Here is a 26,266-nt window from a genome sequence, read left to right as displayed (position 1 = left end):
ATTTACCACTTTATTTTAACAGGTTCTCTAAAAATTCAGTTAAGGTCTCGTATTTTTGAGGGGCGAAATGAATAGTGGCCTTCCGATTTTTAGGTGTAATGTACGGTCTTTTGTGTTTGATAATCAGGGTTAAAATATGCTCCTAAAATTCTGAGTATAAAAATATTCCTCAACTGAAAGTAACAATTTATTCAACGGATTGTTTTTTCTTTTTTAATTTTTTAGGTTCTTCAAATTCGGCTCCTAGAATTAGAGTACCCCCACACTAGACTTAGAAGAACAGAACTAAACAGACTCTTAGACGATAGATCTAAACCTTCTCTAGACAACAAAAGATTGATTTATGCTACTATTTTAAAACCCATCTCGGCGTATGGAATACGTTCAACCAAACGTTCCAATCTCCAAAGGATTCAATCTCTTCAATCTAAAATACTTCCAACTATTGTAAACGTTCCATTTTATGTTTCCAACCCTGACTACTCGTATACACACTGACCTTAACATTCCCTTCATCACCGAAGTTGCTAAAACACGATACAGAAAACTCCACTTCAACCTGCAATCTCATATAAATCCTCTAGCACAAAATCTTTTTTCAAGAACTCTTCCTGATAACCCGACCAGACGCCTTAAGAGACAGTGGCCTCGTGATCTCTCATGTGAAGAGAGCTACTAAGACACTCGTTTGCTTCATTTGTTACTCTGTTATCATTGTTACTCATAGCGCCAACGCGCTGATTGTAGCACTAATAAACGCAAAAAAAGTGAATTTTTCTGTAACATCGTACGAAAATTCAATTAACATAAGTTTATAACTTTTACATTAATTATTTTTCTAGAAAAAAATATGTTTTAGCATAAAAAGTTGGTCTAAAAAGTTCAAACTACAATTTTAATGATGAATATTTTAAATATATTAACAAATAAATAAAGAAATAATCCACCAGAATTATTCCTCAAAATTAATAAACTCGATTTCGCGATTCTCACAAACTAATGGAAGGTTGTAGCGAACTGTTCCATCATTAGATACGTAGAACCATTTTTAGGTCTTTTTATTTTACTTATGAATTGAAAGTTTTGCGTTGTGAATCTTACAATCTGATCTAGAGTTGAATTAATCCAACAATTCAAACGGAACTTTTTTTGCATTATCAGTAAGCTAATTGGATATTCAGCCGTGTCAGAAAAGGGCTTCAAGAAGTAAAAAAAACATTTACCAAATTAGCGGTACAGAATTTTATAACTGACAGTCTAATTTCCAGTTCCCAGACAAGATGTAGGGTCAAAAGCCGTAGAAGGTTATTTGCTAATCCACTCTCTGTTGGTAAGTACACCATGAGAGCAGATGTTGGCAATCGATCGGCTGTAGAGCGGCTTTAGAGGTTAATTCCGGTCAAACAAATGGGTCAGCATTATGACCTAAAGAGTTCGTATTATATTTGCTATTTATAATGTTATGAATAAATGTGTAAATATGCGATTCCCTGCCATCAAATTGCATTTAGTGCGTGAGCCAGAATTATGATTACGGATACAGCCATATCTTATACAGATTCATTAAGCTTGTTGCACATCAGTTTTATCAACATGACGAGGGAAGCAAAATAAGTACTTCATTTGGACATCCGGTGATAAACCTCATATTATAACCATGTGGGTTTAATATAATCAGAAGATAAAATATTTATTTAGGTAGTTTTATATAATGAGAGCAATGAATTTTGATGTACAATATAGGATAAAATGTAGATATCGTAAAAAGAATACGATTTATAGCTGCTTAGATTTCTTGCAGTGTCGACAAAAGACATTCCACTTGACGTGAGTGCCTTTAATTTAATGGGATCAGTAAAATAATTAATGCATTTTGAGAATTACTAACTCGAAGTAATAGATATCATTTTCACATACATCTGTAGAGGTATTAAGCCTACATGGTGAGAAATCTGCAGTGATAGGTAAGTGTTATATAGATAAGGGATAATACCGACCCTTAAGATATCAGTCTACATCTGGGCGTACTCTATGAACTCTTTAACTTTAACATCTTTATCTACAGTAATGGATCTTTAATTTCATGATAGCTGAGCAACATTGAATGGAAATATCAGACAACAATCTTTTCTATAATAACCTGTATTATCTGTTAGTCATCGAGCCGGTTTCAATCGTTCATAAAGTTCAGACATTGTATTAGCCTAGGCATTGTGATACTACAATCTAAACTAGCGTTAACTCTGAAAGGCTTCAGATCAGAACTTTCTTTACTTGGCTTCACGAACATCGATACTTAGTTTTTACAATAATTACGGTGTAAAATCAGTTCAAAACAATATTAACAAGAAAAAAAATGTTAAAATTTTAGCGACAATTAAGTGAATTTCTAAAATTTAGCACTTTACTCTTTAGATTTTGACGTGAGGGGTATTATATTACAAAGAAGTCTCTTATATTGCCTCGTGTACTTTTTATATTACTCATGTAAAAACACAGAAACCAGTTCTAGAAATTTCAAACATCGAGAAGTATGATTCTAATGTATGTTCTCCTTTGCAATCAAGGCTTCTGTCGGCAACAACAAATCATTCTGTTTTTACTATACTTCCTTCAGAGTCCAACGAGTCGAAAGGCTCTCACGACTCCGAGGGTGCACTGATCATACTGATCTTTAAAGGAAATCACTGGAGCCGTTTTCGAAGAAGAAAAAAAAAAACTGAAAAGTGATATATAAATTCAGTAACGCGGAACTTCCAATAAGGGTGATTTTACTCCACAGCAAAAATTCGAAATACCTGAAAGTTTCCGTTTTCGTGTTATGCTGAATACACAAACGATGTAAAAGGTTTAAATTTGAATGAAATCCAAACACTGTAATTTCATTGAACGTTGTTTATTAAGATTGATCGATGCTGAATGCAATGAGTAATGAATACCGTTCAAAGATATAAGCTATAATTAGCAAGCAACTAAACTGCGGTAGGTCTGAGTGCACACTATAAGAAATTTTATTTAGGTTTGTTGTCGTTTACATTCAACATGTGACCTTATCTTGAAAAGTGTCTTCGTTTCAAAGGCAAAGTTCATAAAAACCACCTTCAGAATTCAGGGGACCACAAATAAATCCGGTGATTACTCGTTCACAAGACCTTCTGTTGCTAATAAAGAAAGAGTAGAAAAAGAAGCATTAGATTAGCAAACATTATGTACACACTGTTCTAACGTAGGTTGGCAATATTAGCAATTATTTCACGAATACAGTAGTGAAATTAAATTAGACTTCTACTTATAATTACTGTGTAATTAGATAGATGCAAAGCCGGAGCTTGGAAGACTTGGTGCGGAATTGTCAAGACTTTATGCAAACCAGGAGTGCTATGGTTTGGGCCTTGTGATTAAGCTAATCTATGTGGAACATACATTTACGAGTATATCAAAGTCAGCACATCTATGCGGTGTCGTTCGCAACGTTAACACCTTGTAGCACGCTATTGTATAATCTACGATGTTATACCAATCTAGTTAGTTACTGTTTCTGTTATAACTGGAGAATTATTTGTAAAATTTATTACGAGGAATGAATAAAAGTATTGATTAGTCCGAAAAGTCTATTTAATAATTACAATCTCTAGATGAAGAAGAACATGTTTTATGCAATATACCTGTCACTTCAGGTACCCATCACTTAAACTAAGAGTATCGTTTATTTATTTACTCAACTAAATGCGCGATTTCTGGCGGAGTTCATTTTTATGAGCATCATTAAATGCATAATTATAATGCTGTAAGAGTCCAAATATCTTTTGTTTTGTTTTTTTTAATTAACGTTTTTGTAGAAGAGAAGTTTGCATATAAACTATTCAAAAAGCAAGAATTATTCAGATATTGGATACCTGGTACTTTTAAATAAATAATTCTAATTGTATTACAACACGAAACCTCACTATGTCTGAAAACTTTTCAATTGAACTTTTTACTTAATATTATATGTAGTAATAATTATTTTGTGTTTTAAATGAAATAAATTTCAGTAAAATAACAATCTAGTGGGAATATTTAGACGATCTCTTTTATGGTAATAAAGTTTCAGCTGTACAATTTTTGAAAACTTGAAATTTCAATTATTTCCCACAATTTTGGCCCTCTGGATCGCAGTTCCAGAATCTATTCGTAAAATACATTTTGTAAAACTTAATTTGATAGTAGAAATTTGTTCATCGTTTTTGGCAACAGAACCATTGATCTTAAAAGAAAGTCAAAAATATTACAAACAGTCATTATTATTTATTTTTGTCAATTTTTCGACCTAGGGACTACGTCATCTTCAGATCCTGACTGTTTAGGTCCTGTTTTCAGTTAACTAGCGTATTGGATACCTATGGGCTCGAATCCATCTGCTGGCACTAATATTTTCTCTTCCTAGGAGCTTCTTACTCTCACTGTCCCTGGGTTGGACAGTATTGTTTGGATCGAGAGAACATTGTTCGGAGGCTGTACAGCAAGAGTACAAATTTTCTAACCTTGATTACGTCCATGATTTCTGAATATTTTCATCTGTTTTCAGCTAGTTGGGTCAATATTATTGGAATATTATTTATTTTATTATTTTTTTTTTTATTCCGGGTAGTTTACAACCTATGCGGTCATATCCCCGATACCCAATAGCCAGCGCTCTCTATCTTCCCAGTCTCCCTCTCTCAATCCCCTCGCTGCCATCGCCTGTTCCACACCCTCCATCCACCGCTTCCTAGGTCGGCCCCGTTTCCTCCTTTCCTGTAAAGTGAAGTTGTGGATTCTCCTGGGCCAGCGATCTTCATCCATCCGCATTAGGTGGCCATACCATTTCAGTCTTTTGGTCTCTATTGTATAGAGAATGGTCTTTTCGACTTTGGCTTTCTCCCTAATTTCGGAGTTGGGAACTCGCTGGAGCCTGGATACACCACAACTCCTCCTCCAAAAGTCCATTTCCAGGGCTAACAGGCTACCTTCAGCTCTTCTGGACAACGTCCAGTTTTCTGCTGCGTATGTGGCTACACTTTCCACAAATGAGTGGTAAATTTTCCTTTTTGTTTTTATTCCTATTTCCTTGCTCCAGAGGGTCGCGTTTAATGCATTCATAATTTTCTTGCCATTATTTACTTTGTGTTCAATGTCTTTCTCACTTGTTCCTGTAGATGACAGCCAGTACCCAAGATATTTAAATTCCTTACTTGGATATAGCATCCAGCCGTCTATCTCTACCGGAACGGGAGGAGCATTGAACACCATGTATTCAGTTTTCTTTTTGCTAACGCTTAGTCCCCATCTGGAATACTCGGCTATTAACTTCCTAAACATGTAGCTCACATCCTCTGCCTCTGACGCTATTATTACCTGGTCATTGGCGTATTGGAGGGAGTGGATAAACTTATCACGAACAGGTACACCCATTTTGCAGCAGGATCTTTTCCACTGTTTGAGCGCTTGTTCTACATATATGTTGAAAAGAAGAGGGGATAAACAGCAACCCTGCTTCAGTCCCTTATTTACCGGGAAACTTGCGGAGATCCGCCCACCTACTTTTACTGCTATTTATACTGAATATTATTTATACCTTAACAAAAACTTACAGTTTAAAAAGTTAAGTATAAGGGTTGATTGAACGCCAAAAGGTACACAAATCAGCAAGTACCCAAAATTTCATTTATACTTCATTGATATTATTTAAGTAATTTTTACTGCATTAATTTTCATTCATATTTTTTAAAATTTATTAGATGTCACAGACCCTCATGCTGGCCATTTTCATCTACAAAATATTTGTTCAAGTAGCACTGTAGATTGACTATAATGTCTATTTTATATATAACAATCAAACTATTAATTACAGGTTAGAAAGAAAAACGTTATAAAAAATAAAAAAAAATATGAGGATAAAAAATTCAAATACTTTTTTTAAAAAATGCTCACACCAACATATATTAATGATTTTGTTTATTTTATTTATTTATTTGTATTTTTAAATAAAAATCGTCGGTTTAAGTTCATTCTTCGATTAAAGTAATTGTCATTTTATGTAGTAGTCAAACGTTTATAATAATAGGTAATAAATAATCTGGCTTTATCGTAAATAATATAGTTTTCTTCAATTACATTCTCAATCTAGATGTTCTTCCCACAATGTTGTATATATGTAATATAAAATAAATAAGATATGCATATATTTAGGACAGCTAATTATTCCAGTATTTTACTATAAGTAAAATTAGGGGGACGAAATTAAATTACAATTGAGAAATGAATAATTATTGTTGAATAATCTACTTGTTATTAACTGTGTGTTATTTGTGCTCACGAATATTTCGGTAAGACGAATTCAAGACTGAAATATTGTTTTAAATCCAAAAATATTGATTCAAATTTAAACAGTAGCCGACTCTAACTGTCTTTTTCTACTTTAACATGCATGTATATGTGACTACTCAAAATAAAGGGCATTTTAAAGATAAATCAGAAGAATAATTTGGAATAGAGTTAAAATAAAGTACCTATTTAATAACGAAGATATATTATACATTTTATCAAAATTATAACAAAAAAATATAATGAATGAACTGGCCAGCATAAGGGTCTGTGACATCTAATAAATTTTAAAAAATATGAATGAAAATTAATGCAGTAAAAATTACTTAAATAATATCAATGAAGTATAAATGAAATTTTGGGTACTTGCTGATTTGTGTACCTTTTGGCGTTCAATCAACCCTTATACTTAACTTTTTAAACTGTAAGTTTTTGTTAAGGAGATTTTTGTACCTTTTGGACAGATTTTCCTTTTTGTCTATTCTGCAAAGTTACATATCTGCTTTACAGATTAGATTTTTTTAAAATTTGGAATAAGCATTATAACCTATCATTATAACCTGATAAGGTGTTAAGTCGGAACCGTAACTACTACTGGAGAGATCTTTTTAAAGAATGATTATAGTTGCGGTGCCCAAACCATCCTCAATAACAATTTTTTTTGAGAAAACGTTTTGGATAAAATAGGAAGGGATTTGTACTTAAGTAACAAAATAAAACTGCGATTTCAGTTCTTCCTTTTAAGAGGAGCAAGAAAAAAAAACTGCAATTACAGTACTGCTCCCTAAAAGGCAAAGAGGCAAAGATTTTGAATCGAACGACAATTTATTGATGAAAATCGGTTCACTCTTTGATAATATTAACGATTGCAACACTTTCTCTTAGTAGGTGTAAGAGCATGATGGCACTTCACAGCCACGTAGAGGAGCTTCTTCGTGCTAAATTTTATCAAAATCGGACTAAGCGTTTTAGAAATATTGGTAATAATAGTTTTAGAAAGGGCCTTACTTGGGAGGGGGAAACTCCCCTCCTTATGAGGCATAGCGTCGAGGGTTTAAAAGTGCAAATCTGAACAAAATTTCGATTCGAATGACACTTCATTCATGAAAATCGGTCATGAAAGTCGATAATTTAAAACGATTGCTGTACTTCCCCTTAAAAAGTGTAAGAGCTGAACGTCGCTCTGATGTTACGTAGGGGAGCCCTAACCCTATCATCCTACCAAATTTTATCATAATCGGGCCAAGATTTACAGGGTAATTACTAATAATAATTTTGGAGGGGGCTTTACATAAAGGGGGCTAACTCCTCCCCAATTCGATGTACAGCGTCGAGACCCCCAAAAGGCACATCTACATAACATTCCGAATCGAATGACACCTCATTCATGAAAATCGGTTCCCGCGTTTAGGCGCTACGTTGTTTACAAAAAAGGTAACAACAACAACAACAACAAGAACAAGACCAATTTTTGAAAATGCCGTTTTTGCTCATTTTCAGCAACTTTTTTCTCGTAATATATTAAATCTGGGTTTTGCCAAAAAAATTACAGTTATAAAGGAGGAATTGCCCTAAATTTTAAAAGAAATTTGAGAATTTTATCTTTTATAGAAAAAGAGAAAAAAATTGTCAAAGTTGGGTGTTTTTCAACGTTACGCTTTTTCGTGCAGTTTTTGATGATCAACCCTTATACAACTGTCCTACCGGACAGTTTTAATTTCGAAATATCTTGCTAACTTTATATCTATTGAGCGCGTCAGATGAGTTAGAATGAAGAATAACGGCATTATTTGACAGTTTTTGAAATTTAATACACAAAGAACATCTTTCTTTTTTCAACAGTTAAATCTGAAATGAACGCTTCTCTTTCTTATTAGAAAGAAATGTTGAGCACATTTTCTTTTGAAATTTTAATATTGTAAAGAATTCATGCCCTTTTATCTCATCTGTGCAATTCAACAAATTCAACAATATCAACCCGATAAACTTACATGCAATAAATAGAAAAAATTACTGAAAAGTTCTTTAAGTCCAGAAAAAAAATAAAAAAAATCTATTGACAATGATAACAAAAATGGCGTTGAAACAAGCTTTAAAATACTTTTATAGCATTCATTAAAATGATCACGAAAAAATGAATATAAAGCTACGTTTTACTTGACAAAAAGACATGAAGTTACAAATGAGTTTTTAATTACGTATGTTTAAATATGCAAGTAAGTTTTATGTTCTATTTATTTGTATATACTTCTAACAAGTTGTAAGAGTGGAGTTTACATAGGGCGACGGGTATTCACTTAATTACTTCTTTCTTTTCGTAACTCAGTAATGGTGAACAAACTTTAAAAAGAGATGGTATGATATCCCTTCAGAGGTGAAGCACTGCTCCCTATTGCAATTAGTACTCACCCGCAAGCGTTCCATGCTCTGGATATTAAATCTGCAAGTGTCTGGGAGTTGAGTGAAGGCTAGGGTTCAAGGTTTACTGATGTGGAGGAGCTAGCGGGGTAAGCGAGGGGCAGTTTGCCCAGGGGAGCTGTTATGAAGGTCTGTCTGCCTAGTGCGCCTCTCCAATAAGGCGTCCAGCCTATCTACCTTGCTCATAAGTTTTAACTTTCATACATAACTTGCGTGAATAACTTGGCCAGTTTTCACAAGAAGCTGACAAGAATGGAAAATCTCTTTCGAGGTGAACCAGAAAGGAAAAATTATAATCAACGATTTACAGAGCTCCCAGCTAGGTACTATTTACACTTTAATTAGCGCTTTTGCAACCTTTCATATCCAGGGAATATCGTCTACTCTTTCAGTACATTTCTACATAATCCGAGATTTATTATTTTATAAAGAAGCATTATTCAATTAAAAAAAGAAAATGTTCAAGTAGGTTAAAATTATCTTAGATTTTTCTACCTTAATCAACTTAATTTACCTCTGAGTACGTCCGAAACATTAGAACAGCATGTAGTTTTTTCAGAACCCTGCTGTTCTATTTAATGGAAATTAGAGTAAATAAAATTCTTCCTTTTATTGCTGTTAACTTCTTTCAAAAATTCTGCAATGGTGGAGGAAGCCACTTTTTCATATCGTGACTGATTGTTTAGATTATTATTATTTTTTATTTAATTTTGAAAATATTCTCTTTACTGAAAAAAAAAAAAACCGCATTCGAAAATGAGAACTCAAACTCTGAACAAATTTCGTAATTTTGCTTTTAGATATAGACATCAGTTTTAGGTAATGGTGTGGATGCAAATCCATATTCAATGCAGTAGTAAATTCATTCTAAAGACAAACTAATTCTGCCATGTCTTGCAGTTTGGCCTTCTTCACAGGTCTTATGCACACAGTTTTAATCACGCAGTGATTAAGTGCATCAGTAGCGTTCTTTGCTTGCATTATGCTATGAAATATGCAAAATAACGGCTATTTAGAGTAATCCATCTAAAACCATCGAAAAAGAGAGGGTATAAAATAACTGGCAATCATTTCGTAAACAGTATAAATGGCTGAGAGGTGATAGCTGGAGTCTAAAGCAAAATCTAAATTCTATTGAGGATACCAGATCTAAACAACGAACCTTATTAGATTGTGCTACTGAAAGAAGTAACGGTAATAAGTTTTACAGATTATTTTGCTACAGTTTTAAGATGAATGACAACTACTAATCTATGGGAATATATGTTTTAGATTATATGTACGAGTACGAGTATATATAATCTATGGGAAGGTAATCTATGTTTTTGGGGGTAACATTTGCAGATTAAAGATAAGATCATCTCCATTTCAACCCTGAACGGTACAGACAGTGGAAAGCAATGATATTACAAACAAAATTAGTTACTTTTTGCAACTAAGAGTGGAATTATTGAAGCAAGTTTCTAAAATAACTTCCAAAAACCCGTTTATATTCTAGTAATTCTTACTAATAATTTTTCTAAAATATAAATAATCCAATTGGAGTAAAAAAAAATGTCGTTTAACTGTATTACGAAGGTAGTATCAACTGTAGGAGTTATTGCTGAACAATAAATAATATATCAAAGTTATAGACCTTGTACTTACGTGTGCCTGAAATAATAATGAATGTCTCTCAGATGCAATTATGTCCCTGTCGTCAGCTTAATGTAAACTGTCAATGTGTCTGACAGTGCTGATATTACCGTAGAATGGAGAGAATACTATACTATTCCCGTCAAGTGTTAGTTAAACTGGGAATGTAAGTTTTACTTTTAAATATAGAAGGCCCAATTCTTGCGGGATGGAAGGAATGAGAAACTTACCGTCACTTCCAAGTGAGGGTCAGACAGATGCGATTTGGCAACTCAGTAGCAAGTGACGGTTCTCACGAAGAAAGGTATACAAAAAAACTGAAATTACACTGGATCACTTATGTTGGTATCTGATTTGGTCAATGTATCTGGTACATTGGTTCCACTTATACTGAGTTCGCATTCCTATAGTTATGTGACGAATGCTATATTAAACAACTATTTAAATAAAGTCAAACTTTCTTACTTTAACTGACCGATATCAGGCAAACAAATTTTTCGCTTAACTGCCTTTTTTGTTCAATAAATTAATTTGAGGTAATCAAAAATAGATGGAAATAATCTAACAAATATATTAATTTTATTTTAATGCTAGTCAACAAGTTTGTGAAGGGTAAATCATCGTGGTTATGGGCAATGATGAGAACAATATAATCATGAACAACCTGCGCCCTGAAACTTTAAAGCGAAACTCTCAGCTCCTGGTAGTTTCGCACGTGTGTAAAGTTTGTGATGTAGAATTGTACAAAATACCCAATTAAATCTCTGGCATTACCTTATTACCTGTAGCTGGTTAGAAATCTGGAGAAGTTTAACTGAGCTATCATTTGTTAAATTTCCTCTTTATGTGTAACTGTTCCGTTTTCAGAGAATCTAATGAATTATTAAACATCTGCTTTTCATGTATTTAAATTTAAATCTCTCTTTACTAATCCAAAAGTGCCGCTTAAATTAGCTAATTTATAATTCAAATATTAACCTTTTTCAACCACTTAGACAGGTGAAAGTAAAGTGTTCCTTTTTTAAAAATTCTCCGCGTAATTTAAAATAGAAGGTAAAATAAACTTTTACTAATTCCTGATTTGGCCTGCACCTAGCTTTCAAAGCGCCTTTCCAGCCTTTCGGTGGAGGATGGCACTAAAGAGATCACAGACTACACAGACTCTGGGTGTCAATGGACTCAAAACAAAAATATATGTCAATAACTTTATTAAAATCTGAAATTGTCCCTGTAACGTGTAAATCGACGTGAGTAGAGTTACTTTTAAGTTCCTTCTTTCAACACATCTTTTGATTTCAACTTAATCTACTCATTGCTCATAAGTTCTTCTTGTGACTTTGTTTTGGGATTATTTTTGTGGGAAATGATTAGATTAAATTATTTCTAGACGAGAAAGGAGAAAAAAGAATTCTTCCTTTCTTTGTCCTTCAAAGTAAGGACTTCACCATCTACAATATTAAATTAATACAAATTTAACAAGTAAGGAAAATTCAAAATTTTAAGGAAATCGATTGAGCGAAACTGCCATTATACTAATTTTTTTTTTTTTAAATCATTTATTTAGTTATAATCAACGCATTTTATTGTGTCATAAGCAACAATGATAACCTTAAACAACATTAACATGTTGCCCAGCGGTAACACTCCAATAATATTTTGCTTTCTACTAACTCTCGTTATCAGATAGGAGATCGCGAGGCCACTTATCTTTTAAGACGTCTAGAAGTGTTATCTGGAAATGTTCTGGAAGATAGATATTGTATGAATGGATTGTGATGAGACTGAATGTTAAGATGGAATTTTATGTATCGGGTTTTAGCAATTTAGGTTTGATTGGTGACGTAGAAAGGAGCGTTTAACTGTAGAGCGAAGAATTTTAGATTGTAAGACCTGGATTCTTTGGAGATTTGAGCCTCGTAGTTCGATGCCATAAGCCCAGACTGGCTTTAATATTCTTACATAAATAAATCTTTTGTTGTCCAGAGTGAATTTTGATCAGTTGTCGAGTAGTCTTTTCAATTGTCGGAAGTGTTTGTTGAGTTCTGTTCTATTAAGTCGTGTATGAGGATTCCAGTAAGTCTTTTGTCCGAAGTAAGGCCAGTAGCGGCCTACGTTGACTGCATGTAAAGAAATTAAATTGTAAAAGATAGGAGGAATGTGTCGAAGAGTGAAGGTAATATTTTGAGATTTTGTTTCGTTCAGTTTGATAGCCCATTTTTTGAACCAAGGAGGTGAGGTGAGACTGAAGGTTTCTGTGAGCTGTTAATGGACCTTGGTTAGGTTAAGATGGCAGTATCGTCAGCATAGGTGAGAAGAGTAGTTGGAGGATGAGTAGGTATGTCTGAGGAGTAGATTGTGTGCAGAATGGGGCCTAGTATGCTGCCTTGCGGAACTCCAGCGACAGCATGGCTGAATGGAGAAAGAATAGTTCCTCTACTTTCACTCTAAAATGTCTGTCAGTGAAGTATGATTTCAAAATGAGGAAAAAGGAGGCTGGAAGGATGGTCTTGAGCTTCCAGAGAAGTCCTGAGCTGAAATTGGATTTAAACTTTTTTAAAAAAAATAGAATTTATAACAAATGGCTTTTTGAACGTTTGAATGAATTTAGATATACACGAGGGTCGTTTGAAAAGTCCGTACAAAGTCAGAGAGATATCACTACTTTTAGGTTAGATCTCTATGGGGTGCGAGGAATATCGAGTACTCCACCCCAACATTAGTTGGTTAGGTTAGAAGAAAATAGGAGTTAGGCCAACCGTTAGGTTTGTATCGATCAGATTGACTAGGTTAGGCTGTGTAGTAAAGTGTCTATTCTACAGTATAGTTTAGGTGCAAAGGACCCTTGTTGTTGCGCACCTTACAAAAACCCCAAAACAAAACAATATCACTACTGGCGCGTATCGAGGTTATGTTTAGTTAGTAGCATCTCTTGGAAGAACACACACCAAGGTTCAGCCAGATCGGTCTATTTCTTTGTGTTTGGCATTCGTTTAAATCGAGGAAGTCGAGTGATTTTCAAAAAATGGACGAAAAAGAATTTCGTGTGTTGATTAAACACTACTTTATGAAAGGCAAAACGCCTCAGGAGACTAAAGAGAAGCTTGATAAACATTATGGTGACTCTGCACCTTCGATTAGAACAGTTTCAAAATTTTCTGAGTGGCCATATGGGCACAAGTGACGCTGAACGTTCTGGACGCCCTGTTGAGGTTACTACTCCAGAAATCATTGATAAAATCCATGATATGGTGATGGATGACAGAAGAGTGAAGGTGCGTGAGATTGCTAGTGCTGTGGGTATCTCGAATGAACGGGTACATAATATTTTGCATCAACATTTGGACATGACAAAGCTATCCGCAAGATGGGTGCCGCGATTGCTCACGCTTGACCAAAAACGAAATCGTGTGAAGTGTTGCAAGGACGGTTTGCAGATGTTCCAGAAGAATCCGCAGGACTTTAAGCGTCGTTTCGTCACTGTGGATGAAACATGGATACATCACTACACTCCTGAGACCAAAGAACAATCTAAACAATGGGTTACCAAGGGGGAATCTGCGTCAAAAAAGGCGAAGACCGTTCCTTCGGCCGGAAAGATTATGGCGACTGTCTTTTGGGATTCGCAAGGAATAATCCTCATCGACTATCTGGAAAAGGGTAAAACTATTACAGGTGCATATTATTCATCGTTATTGGACCGTTTGAAAACCGAGCTGCAAGAAAAACGCCCACGATTGGCCCACAAAAAAGTCCTTTTCCATCACGACAACGCACCAGCTCACACCTCAGCAGTTGTGGTCGCAAAATTAATGGAAATATGGTTCCAACTCGTTTCACATCCCCCCTATTCTCCAGACTTGGCTCCCTCGGACTACTATTTGTTCCCCAATATGAAGAAATGGCTGGCGGGAAAAAGATTTTATTCAAACGAGGAGGTGATTGCAGAAACGAATGGCTATTTTTCAGACTTGGACAAATCCTATTATTCGGAAGGGATCAACAAACTAGAGCAGCGTTGGACGAAGTGTATAAGCCTAAAAGGAGACTATGTTGAAAAATAAAAAAGGTTTACCCCAAAAAATTAAGTAGTTTTTATTTTTGCACGGACTTTTCAAACGACCCTCGTATATATGGAAACTTCAATAATTTTCCACATTTTGTAACAATTTCGCAGAAATCTAATGAATAAATTCCTAACAGTAGACAATGGAAATTGTCATTAACCTCTATTCACACAGAAGAAAGTTGACAAGATTGCTAGCTGGGGTATGTTGCTAAACTTTTCTAACTACTTCTTGTACTAAAATTGTGCAACTCACTTATGTCGGTCCTCATTCTCTTAAAATGTAAAAACTTCGCTAAAGTTTTATTTTAGTGCTTGCAACAAAAGCGATTTCATAAGTTTTAGTTTAATACTCGGCTTGTATTAAACTACACAATGGTTGTATCTCTGTACAATATTTGTTTAGAGAATATTATGTATTCATATGAAGTTAATTTAGTTTTTACATGTTAAACTCTTATGTACAAGGATTGTAAAGAGGGATATGTGAATAAGATTATAAAAAATTGATGTAGTAACAATTCTCTTAAAGAAACCTGTTATTTTATTTTTTTTTGCAAAAAATTTTAAATTTCTAACTACTAATTCTCAGTATTTAATAATTAATTCAAGTCATTTTAATCGTCGTGTGATAATTTTCAGTTTAAAACATTTATTATCTACATATATTTCTTAGACTGTGCGTATCTGCGATTGAGTGCGGCGAACCAAAGTCGAAACTCGGTTGTGAGTGATATTGTCAGTGCGCTGTGGTTTTATTTGTGTTTGTGTAAAGTTATTTTATTAAAAGAGCAAAATTAATTTATCCCTTGAAAACTTCTTTAGTTTTCTGATTCAACTAAAATGATTTCGTACCTTTACTATTTTCCCACGAACCGTCTATGTTAGTGAGAATAATTTTCTAAGTTCTCCTTCATTTGATCCATCTAAGTTCTATTTGGAGAAAAAAACTATGATGGCTATCTTCCTAGATTCCTCCTTTATATATTTTCCTAGAAAATCAGCTGTTCTTAATTTTTCCGAAGTTTTTCCAATTCATCTCAAGTGATTATATTAAAAGGTTTCACATTGGTAGATTTGAATTCTATTTTGGACCCACTTTCAGATATATTCCTGATCCTGTTTCTACTCAGCTTTCCGTCTACTTTTCTCAAAAATCTCCCACATTAATGTCCTGGAGTTTTTTTTTCCGTAAATGTCGGAATTATATTAGGATTAAATGAAGCATTTGTATTAAAAGACCTTGGCTGCAATCCTTTTCTTCTATTTCCTTAAAAACAGAAGTATATCAGGATTAGAAGAAGTACTTTTAAGTATGACCTTCGTTTCAATCCTCTCGTTGTTTTTCTTTAAAGTCAAAATTATACCAGGATTCAGATGAATTATTTTTGATTATGGCCTCAGTTATATTCTTCCTCTTCTTTTTCGTTGAAATCAAAAGAATTTCAGGAATCAGAAAAAGATATTTTTGGAAAACGATCATTTCATTAATTTTTTCTTAAAATATTGGGCAGATTGTTGCTACATATCGTTCGATCGTTCTTCTGGGACACAACGCTTCACACCAACTCACAAAGTAACTTTCTTTTCTTAGATTTAGGCCTTCTGCTGCTTAAAAATTAATTAAACACCAAGGAAAAATAAACATCATTAGGCGAAAACAGCGTTCTTCTCTGATACTTAAAGCAACAGTAAACTTTCTTCTAATAGCAGCTGCCTGGAAGTCCTGGTTACATCCATAAATTTTAGAACGTTTAAGATAGTTTGACTGAGATTAACTGTTTTTTTGCCCTCCATGGTCACTTTTACAAGACTCTCAGTGCTTTGGTCAAATCCACAAAACCCGCAGATCGTGTCTTCCCTTATATTGAATACAAAATCAATTACGTGAACTAAACTAATTAATGCTGAATTATCGTGACAATACACCGAGGTGCTTGCCTTTTTTGCTCTAATATAAATCTTCAATTCACTATAATGTTGCAATCTATCTTGTCAGTGATCAGAGTTTGTGAGTGAAAACAGATGAATTTTTGAAAGATTTCCTAGCGGATAACCTAGCGTCTAACCTAGTTTGACAACAATACTTGGATTTAGCGTAACTATAAGCAAACTCTAGCGCATCAAAATAAACACAAACACTCACAATTTCATAATATACAGGGTGTTCATTTTAAGACGGCTCAAATGCATTTCATGCTTAAACGGTTGATCTGAGCGAAAAATGGTAGAGGAAAAATTTGTTGCCCGTCACTTCTAGTTTCAGAATATGTGACTTGATTTTAGATTCCTGCCCGCATACGCGGCTGACGCGGGACCAAAAGTGAGGGTTTGCAGTTGACTCCCACTTTCATGAAAGATATTGATCACTTAAATATGTAACAGAAGGTTTCCAATTTTTTTGGAACTCTCCCAAAATTACCAAATAATTATTAAACCTTCTTGTTTTTAACAGATATAAAATTAATTTTTAGCCATTTTGTGTATGCTTGAGAACTTCTAAAGCTCTTAACATTTGATGTTAAGAAAAATACTAGCTTTACTGCCTTGGCAATATTTTTAGTAGAAAGTGGATGAAAAATTACCTATCGCGTGCTCTTCTTTCTCTTCGTTAACAAGTTAAAAAATTTAAATATGATTAATAAATACCAGATTTTGAAATGGCCTAGCACCTTTAATTTTGAAGATATCGAATTGCGATTTCCGGTTTCTTTCATAACTTTTTATACTCTTTAAAACTCTGTATATGAAAATGGAGGACAACTGCGAACCCTCACTTTTAGTCGTATGCGGGCAGGAATCTAAAATCAAGTCACATATTCTGAAACTAGAGGTGACGGGCAACAAATTTTTCCTCTGCCATTTTTTTGCTCAGATTAACCGTTTAAGCATGAAATGCATTTGAGCCGTCTTAAAATGTATACTGTTAATCGTGCCTTACTATTTAACAAACACTAGATTTTCATACAATTAAGCTAGAAAAGTAATTTAGAGCTAGTAAATTCTAATGATAAAAGCTATTACCTGTTTTCCATCCCACCTGGAATACTGTCGCCACTGATCAAGCCCTGGTCTCCAGTATTCCAAAGTATATTCTTCAGCGTACTCTTGGCCCCTACCATGGTCGTACCTTCCTTGAGTCTGAACCCCAGTAATTACGTGTACAGTTCTTAAATCTACTTGTAAATATTCTCGCACTCCACTTTCCACTTGAGGTTTGGGGCACCAAGCTCCGCCGGCCCGTTCAAGTCGCAACCTGTACAAAAAAAATTATTATTATTGTTTTTTTTTTTAATGTTTACTAAATCTACATTCAATTTATTTAATCCATGCTGTAATCAAAAATAAATAAATCTCCAATAACAAGTCCCTCTTATGACGAATAAATATTTGGAGATAATGGAAAATGCATGAACGCTAGTTTAAATTAAATTGTTTGTTTGAGATAAAGTATTTTCTGTGTTTTTTGATTTACAGAATAATTAAAATTTTAATTCAGGTTTGATCGAAATTTAATCTTTGTGCTCAAGTAAAACTTACAACGAAAATAAATATGTGTACTTGATTCAAAAACTCTTTGTTATTTGGTTTGCGTTGATATTTGAATTTACTAATCTTTTAATTTAAAATCTACATGTATATTGCGTATTTATATTAAATATTATTATTGGAACAAGGAGCAAGTCCTGGGCACTTCAGCGAAAAGAGGATGATTATAAGTTCGAAAGTGCCACCTCCTTGAAAATGTAGTAAATCAAACTTCTCTTCTCTTTACGAGTTCCAGAATCCAGAGGCCCATTAGTCGCTTTTGTGACATGATATTCCGTGGCAGACATTTTGAGCCTCAACCAGTTGCGAAGCCACAAACTTTGTTTGTGATGCTTTTATTTTCTATTAGAGTCTGCAATAAGTTATTCCATTTCATTAAATCTGCTTTTGAGACCAAAGGATATTTGTTTTGAAATTTATTATTCTAATTTCTAAAAGAGTTCTGTTATTGTCAGTATTTGATCGGAAACTGAAACTGGAATTCGCTCATTTTTTTCTTTTGTCTTGTCTTCAACAGTTTAAAACAAAACAAAAATTGCAGGTCCCTTCAGGAAACAACTATCAGTATCCCTCCTAAACAGCGTTCAAAGCATTTCATCCTGTTCAAAGAGGGTAAGCTAAGATGTTGCTAACTTCCCTTAGGCCGACTGTTTGCACAAATTCCCCCTAACTAGTGAAGCAACTCCCTTTAAAAAGAACTCATGTAATTGGCGATCTCTCAGACATAACTTTCGCCTGAGGTCAAAGTCACCCACAAGGGAAGACATTCAATTTCTAAAAGTAAAATATATTTCTAATAATTTGTAAATAGATGAGAAAAATTCGTGTTTAAAGTAATTGCAGCCTAGAGAATGTAAATTTAGATAGAGAGCAACAGTAGTTTTAACCGCTAACATTCTTTCAGTCTAACAATATGAGAGATAAGACAATGAACTGTCTATCATTACGGATTCAAGAGTGGGTTAAAAGATAGCTGTAACTTGAATCTTAAGATCGGAACAATAGTCTGAATAGACAAATATTCTAAAAATTGTAACACTTCCGGAAAAAATTATCATTCTTTATTGGTTTTTAATCTGTCAAGCCTTAAATAGTGAGAAGTAGGATGTTCGATAATGGCTAAAGGAAATCTTTTCAGAAGATATTTATAATGTTGTTCATTCTTTTTGGTGACTGATTCATAGTTTCAATAGGATGAAAAAATAATTGCCATTTCAGTCGAGATACATTTATTTTGCCGAGCTTTCGACCTAGGGACTAGGTCATCTTCAGGGCTAGTTTACAAAGTAGTAATATTTTTACATTACAGGGTTGGTGTGTCTTCTGTCTTGTCTGTTTAGTCCATGAACAGACAAGACAGAGTCTGTTTAGTCCATGGACAGTCAAGACAGAGTCTGTTTAGTCCATGAACAGACAAAACAGAAGACACACCCAGAAGCGGAAAACGCGAGAGTTTTAGAAAGGGTTAATCTCTAGGGCCCTTAGTGCGTAAGCCCCACCACCTCGACAAGGTTGGACACCAGGTGGGGTCAAGGCCTGAAGGGCCAGAGCCATAAAGAGGGCAAACAAAAGACACCGAGATAACCCTGTAGTTGAAGATGGAGTAAAACTGATGCTGAAGAGAAGTGTAATGTAAAGGATACAGGAAGGCGGTTGTGGCTCCTTCTTCTTGCCGATGAACGAGATGCACTGTAGCCTGGAAAGAAGAGAAGTGAAAACACAATGAAGGTTACGAGATGCGAGGCTACAGAAGTTTGGCGGGAACCAAAACGCGGGAAAAGCATAGCACGAAAATTTAAAAGGTGGGGGCGCTGCGAAAATATGAGTTCGACTGAACAAACCCTGTAATGTAAAAATATTACTTTGTAAACTAGCCCTGAAGATGACCTAGTCCCTAGGCAGAATAAATGTACTCGGCTGAAATGGCAATTATTTTTTCATCCTATTGAAGATATTTATAGTTGCTTAACGACTTGGATAGGATTCGTTAGTACTAAGAAACTTTAAACCTCAAAAAAGCTCCTGTCGTAAGGCACCGACCGTAATTTGAAAGTTATACTTTCTCTAGCCGAACAATCATCACCATCACCATATAATTTTTTTCTTCTTCTATCCCTCGTAAAATAAAAATATTGCAGACATTCAACTTAGAAGCAGTTTTTACCAAACCTTCCAACAAACCTATACTGTTCTATTCATTACCCGAAGTCCATCACAAAATTGTAAACGCACCTTACAATTTCTCCCATCATACTCGCAATCAAGACTTGTAACTAAAGTCTCCTACGTCAACGTTGCAATCTACACCAGATTCCACCAAATTTCCACCTCAATCTAGCAGATCACACGAACCCTCTGGTCCAATCTTTATCCACATAGGTACTCACTTCCTGATCGTCGTTTATAACAACGTTGTCCCCGCGATCTACTTCGCTTTCCAACCTCTTCCTTCAATCTAAAAAGTGCCAGCGATAGCTAGTTTCTCTCAACAACTCCTCCCGGTTGTAGCGCAGAGCTAGCACGGTGTTGAAACATGAATTATGTATCATGAATACACACATTTGGCTGACGTATACAATGTAAAATTGCAACTATACATCAAAAACACAAGTTTTAAGGGGTACTTAAACACACAAAGTTATTTTGCGAATGAATCAGTGAGTATGTACTCCTGTTCAGTAACAATAACCTTTCAACAAAATCATACCAAGTTTATTGTGAAATTTAGTTGGTGTTTTAGATCAAAATTAGTAGATTTAGATTAGATTTGAACGGCGGGACGGGACCCATGCCCTACGGCACTGCAGCCACCAAGAGGCTTATTGTACCTTCCCTTAAGTCTGGTAGATGAAACCTCCCCTTCTAAGAAGGTTGAGGGCTTTCCCTACCAGTTCCTTCTGCGCTATAATCTCCTTTGGTCTCAAGGTACCAAAGATATCGTAGCGCAGTCTCTCATCAAAATTAGTAACTGCGAGTATTACTTTTATTAACTGATTTTTCTGTTTTTAGGCGGATATTTGCGAACAAAGTACACAAATTTTTTTGTTAGCCTCTAAATTTGTGGTAAAAAGTCAGGATTCAAAAAAAGACTGTATATTTTAAAAAATGAAAAAGTTAGGTTAAATTTAAATTTTATATTGTAATAACTTTTTTTTTATGATTTGAATGTCTAGATAAAGATTTTTTTTAATTTATGTTTTAATACATAACTAAAGGAAAAGTAAAAGTTTGACTTCCTTCAACAAATTGATACAATTTATAATTCCAAATTGCATGAAGGTGCCTTCTAGTAATCGATATCAATGAAGGATTTCTCTCTCTTGTTCTCCTGCTTTACCACAGAAGCGAAGGTAAGGACAAGACGGGCGTCCTGGAAGTGGGAACAATTGATAAAAGAAGGATGCTGGAAGAATGCGAATGTGACTATTGAAACAGATTATTTTTTTCTACTTTAAATTGGAGAGTTCCGAATCTAACTTTACAATGAGATAGAGTATCAAGGCGTTTACATAAATTTCCTGAAGCTATAAATTACATTTAACATTTAGAAGAGGAAAATATTCGGCGTAAATCGATGCTTCAAGTAAGAATAAATGGCAATGGAAATGAGAAGAATATAAGCAGGAGTTCTAGAGTAGTTGAATGAGAGAGAGCCTGAACCAGTTTCCCGGTTAGGTTGTCTAGGGAAGAAATCAACTGTCGTTCTGGGATAATTAAGCACGTGACTTTTTTTTGCTACATCTTCCTTGTTAAGACAACAAACTTTTAAACCTACGATTCAGAAGTAGAACTTATACATCTAGGTTCAAAGCTGGTAATTAGATTTTACTCCTTGAGTTATTCCCACATGAGTAGTTATTCTTTGTTCATTTTGCTTCGAAAGAAAATACGTGGTGATTTTTAAATACTATTTCTTTTTTTAGATGTTTATAGTTTCTATTTGTAGCAGAAATCTCAAGGAAAGAATACGTTGCTTTTGCGTCAAATTCACGAAAGTGGATGACAAACAGAAAGAAGATGTTTCAAGGTCTAGAATACGATAAAAATGTTCTCGACGAATGGTTTTGTTTCTACGTATAAAAGGGAACAAATAAAGCATGAAATCTTTACGCACTCTGTTTCCGGAGAGCAATGATAGTTAGAGGAACATAAATAGAAGAAATAATTAGTATTTTAAAGCACTTTACTTCAACAAATAAGAGTTCAGGGTCTGGTCGAAGTTGGCAAATGCAGATTCAGCCTGTCTGAGGATGTAACACCACTTCCACATGGGGGCAAACAAAGAGCAAGGTGCCTCAAATTGGGCGTGGAAACTTCTCTTATCAAATAAAGAGAAAAAAATAAAGCAACAGGTTTAACATCAACGATTAATTAATCTAAAATATTAATATTTTTAACGATATTGCCATATACTAAATTAGTTGTAGGCGAATGTGGTGTAGATGGTGTTATAATCTAGATTTAACAAGAGAATTATATTTAATCTAATTGAATGCAGCTGTGCGAAGCTGTCAACTACATCACTACTGTATCTATGATCTGCATCTATTTGCATACAACTACGGCAGATCCGCTCTACAGAGCTCACTTAGCTGCTTGCTATATCTTGCAAATTATTGTATTCCCTTTAACTAACCGAGTAATATTATTATCTGATTATCTGATAATCTGATAATTAATTTTGTGCTAGACCTTCTATTAGTTTTGCAATATTATGGTTCATTATTTATGAATAATTTTTTCTACTTTTTCTCTTTGAATTTTTTATTTCCACCTCTGCCCTAACTAATTTTCTATGCATAAAGGGAATAAACCTTTATTCAAAAGTCAAACCAACTCTGCATTCCGGAGAATAATAACAGTAAGAGGAACATTTACAGAAGAAATTATTAGCAGAGGAGCAAGCAACTGTTCATGACTTCTTACTCAATCTAGCCAGTGCGCCATAACCAGTTCAAGAAGTTAACGATACTGCTATCGCTCTAAATATAGGCTGAAGTTCACCATATTAGTTTTGATCTTAACTATTACTTAAGAATAGTATAGATTTATCTGCTGGTCTCTCAAGAAGCAAAAGACAAGTAAGCAAAAATGGGCCAATTTAGTGTAAATCACTTCATTGGTTGGTTCCCTTCCTAGGGTAAGGCCAAGGGAAAATGTATAGGTCCACCAGCCAACTTCTATCGCATTTTCTTGAAGCATCTTCTGTTTTGCAATGCCTACCGGAAGGTCGCCAAGGGAATGCTTAATTATACTCAAGCCTGTTCTTGGTGAAAAATTACAATAAATAAAAAATAAATGCTTTTAATTCAAGGACTATCCGGATTGATTGAGAATAATGCCCTTGCCTATTTATGAGAAATAAACCAACAAAAATGATAAATTATTAGAGATATTGATCGAAGTAAACTTATATCAATGATTGAAGGACTTACATCCAAAAGTAGTGATACATTAGTTGATTGCTAAGTTGAATAAATAAATTGCATTGAGTTGAAAAATGGAGTGCAACAATAAAGGGGAGTCTCTATGTACTGAATAAGACCAATATCTTATTCAATAAACCGCTGGTAGCAATTAAATAAGAAGTTCTTCAATTATAGTTTTTAAACACACGCCAATTTCAAAAAATGTCTTCTTGAACTCATGGGCTCACAAAGCTTGCGTTGCCGAGGAAAACTATTTCAAAATCCTAATTTCCAAAGTCTTAAGAAAGTAAGTAAAACGCAAATAAAATGGGATCACGCTTTTCTTCAATTTCGGCTATAAATTCCTTTATATAACTTACTAGTTTTTAGCAGAATGAGCTAAGAATAGTTGAATTAGCTTTTAGGTAGATACTCTCCTTCGTGGGAATTGATAAAGAAAACTTTATAGATTCAGATTCACAATAAATTATGTGGATATAATAATGATGTTAGCAGAAAATTCACTAAAATTTCTGACCTCAACAAGTCTGTCAAACAAGACTATTAATAAGATAAGATAAATGAAGATTTGTATAAAAGTATACATGCCAAGATGTGTTTACTTCTGTAAAACTAAATTGCTGATTTTTTGTCTTTTTTAATAATAATAATAATAATAAAAGAAGTTTTTATGTGCGTGAGAATATTCAGTTTCTTTTCTTTTTTTAACTAAATGAATCACATCAGGCGATAAAACAACAATCATGCCATCATTATCTACGACAAAGAAAAATGTTAAAAAACGATTTGAATATTCCATCATAAGGAAACTTGCTGCAATATCTGCAAATTGTTTCTATCTTAAAACCGTTTTTTCTTCTTCTTCTAACATTTAACTGCGAATAGATTAGTTGTGAGAAAGAAGCCAGAGAACACGGCTTTGCAATTGGCAGCAGCGAAGCACGAAGAAGGTAAAAGTGACTTTGAAAGAGTGCAGCCATTCCTCTTTGTGTAAAGGAAAACCGGCGCCAACCTGCAGACAGGTCAGGATTATTAAAAAGTAACCATCCCTTTTATAACATTGGCTTGGTTTCTGTCCACATCACGTTCATGGTATTCTTTATTATTTTATTTCTTATTCTTTTCTCTCTTTTACGTGGAGAAATCTTTATTTCCACACGAAGTAGCTGCTGGTAAGGGATTTTTGGGCTCTACCCTAGAGGGAAGAGGCGTGCTTAATGAATGATATTCAATGAAATAGTGATTCTAAGATCTATTTCTGGGAAAGATAATTATTACATGTATAAGATAAAATGTTTAAAGAGTATTTAATGACGTATAAAGAGTTTCTTTCTATTGTTCTAGGTATAGCCAACAAGTCGATAGCGAAGTGATCGTTGATCGACTGAAGGTCGATAAGAATACTGAAGATTCCTTATCATTATCTTTCTCTGGATATACACCAAATTATGATCCCTTGGTTAGAAACATGCAGACGCAGGCTTCTCATTATTGAAAGGACAAAACATTTTTTTTTAAATTTATTTTGTAATTTAAAATCTGTTTAAGTATATAAAATAAGTAAACAGGAGGTAAATAAGATGAACTGGTGCGGGAAGAGCAGGAGAAGAGAAGCTACCCAGCGGTAGCACTCTCTACATATGTGAGATAGGGGAATGTGAAGAGGAGAATATGAGTAGGAGAGAGGAGAGATAGGAGAATAATGACGTTTAGTTCTTCAGACTGTAAGGAAGCCGCGGGGCCACTGGCGATTCAGTCGACGAGTAGGATTGTTAGGGATGTCAGAGAAGGCGAGAGACAGAACAAGAAGATTAGAGCAAGTAGAGAGAGCAGTTTGGAACTTTTGATATTTAGTCTTGGCGAGTTGGTGTACGAAGGGAACCGTTGAGGTTGTGGTGAAGAGTAAGGTTAGACACGTAGAAAGGTGCGTCAGCTATCTGTCCGCAGTAGTTTTGATTGAAATGTTTTGTACCGTCCGTACGTTTGTTGGTTTGGCTGAACCCCACAGCTCTAGTCCGTAAGTCCACATAGGTTTGAGGATGGTATTGTATAGTAATCGTTTGAGTTCTAAGGGCAATTTGGAGCGTCGTCCAAGTAGCCTGTAAAGCTGTTTCGCACGTTTCGTCATTGCTTGTAGTTTAAGTCTAGTGTGTGGGTTCCACGTGAGTCTTTTGTCTATAAAAAGCCCAAGGTAGCGCACCAGATCTGTACAATAAAGGACAATAAAATAAAATATAAATTGTATTTTTCCCGTAATTACCCACATTATTAATTATTACAAGTTTTAATGCATTAAATATCAAGATTTTAATAAGTATATCGCGTTACATTATTCAGAGAAAAAGTCGATCTATGTATGTAGAAGTTGGCCATTCCTGTTCTGAACAAACAAGTGAGCTAAACATGGATATTGTGTCCCTTAAAACCAGTTAAGCGCGTTTGACGTTTATACTCGTTGTGAAAACTATAAAATTGCCAATAACTATAAAAGCTCGAAATTTTAATAAAATACAATGAGAATATTATTTGGTGGGATGTTTCCTTTATCTTGCCAAGAATTTTGTACGGAGTGGGGTGGAGGGAGTCAGTCAAATGATAAGTGGTTGGTACATGTTTGGTCTCCGCATTAGAGATTGGGAATTACCCACACAAATAGAAGCTCTCAACCCTTGTGCAATGCCGTTTTTACCTTAGATAGAGATTCAGACCTCAGTACGAGCATAATTTCATTTTGCACAGAATTCAAAGCTCTTTTTCTTCCATGTAAAAACTCTTCCGTCTCCAGTTAACCAGGCCATGCGTACGTGAAGCGATGGAAGATTTTGAA

At 34.5% G+C, this 26,266-nt stretch overlaps 1 protein-coding gene across 4 annotated transcripts in view; it reads right to left on the bottom strand.

Annotated features, from left to right (window-relative positions):
• The window catches only part of LOC141449757 (discoidin domain-containing receptor 2-like), a 471,131-nt gene that overhangs the window by 123,427 nt on the left and 321,438 nt on the right, over positions 1 to 26,266 (bottom strand). For all 4 annotated transcript variants that reach the window (XM_074119492.1, XM_074119490.1, XM_074119491.1 and 1 more), the window contains one exon: positions 17,486 to 17,717. In XM_074119492.1, the coding sequence (XP_073975593.1) occupies positions 17,486 to 17,717 (232 nt within the window). The remainder of the gene's footprint in view (positions 1 to 17,485; positions 17,718 to 26,266) is intronic.

Source organism: Rhodnius prolixus, unplaced genomic scaffold (genome assembly GCF_049639745.1).
Source record: "Rhodnius prolixus isolate KJV_2025 unplaced genomic scaffold, Rpr scaffold_2, whole genome shotgun sequence".
Taxonomy (NCBI): domain Eukaryota; kingdom Metazoa; phylum Arthropoda; class Insecta; order Hemiptera; family Reduviidae; genus Rhodnius; species Rhodnius prolixus.
This window is presented reverse-complemented; position numbering and strand designations above follow the sequence as displayed.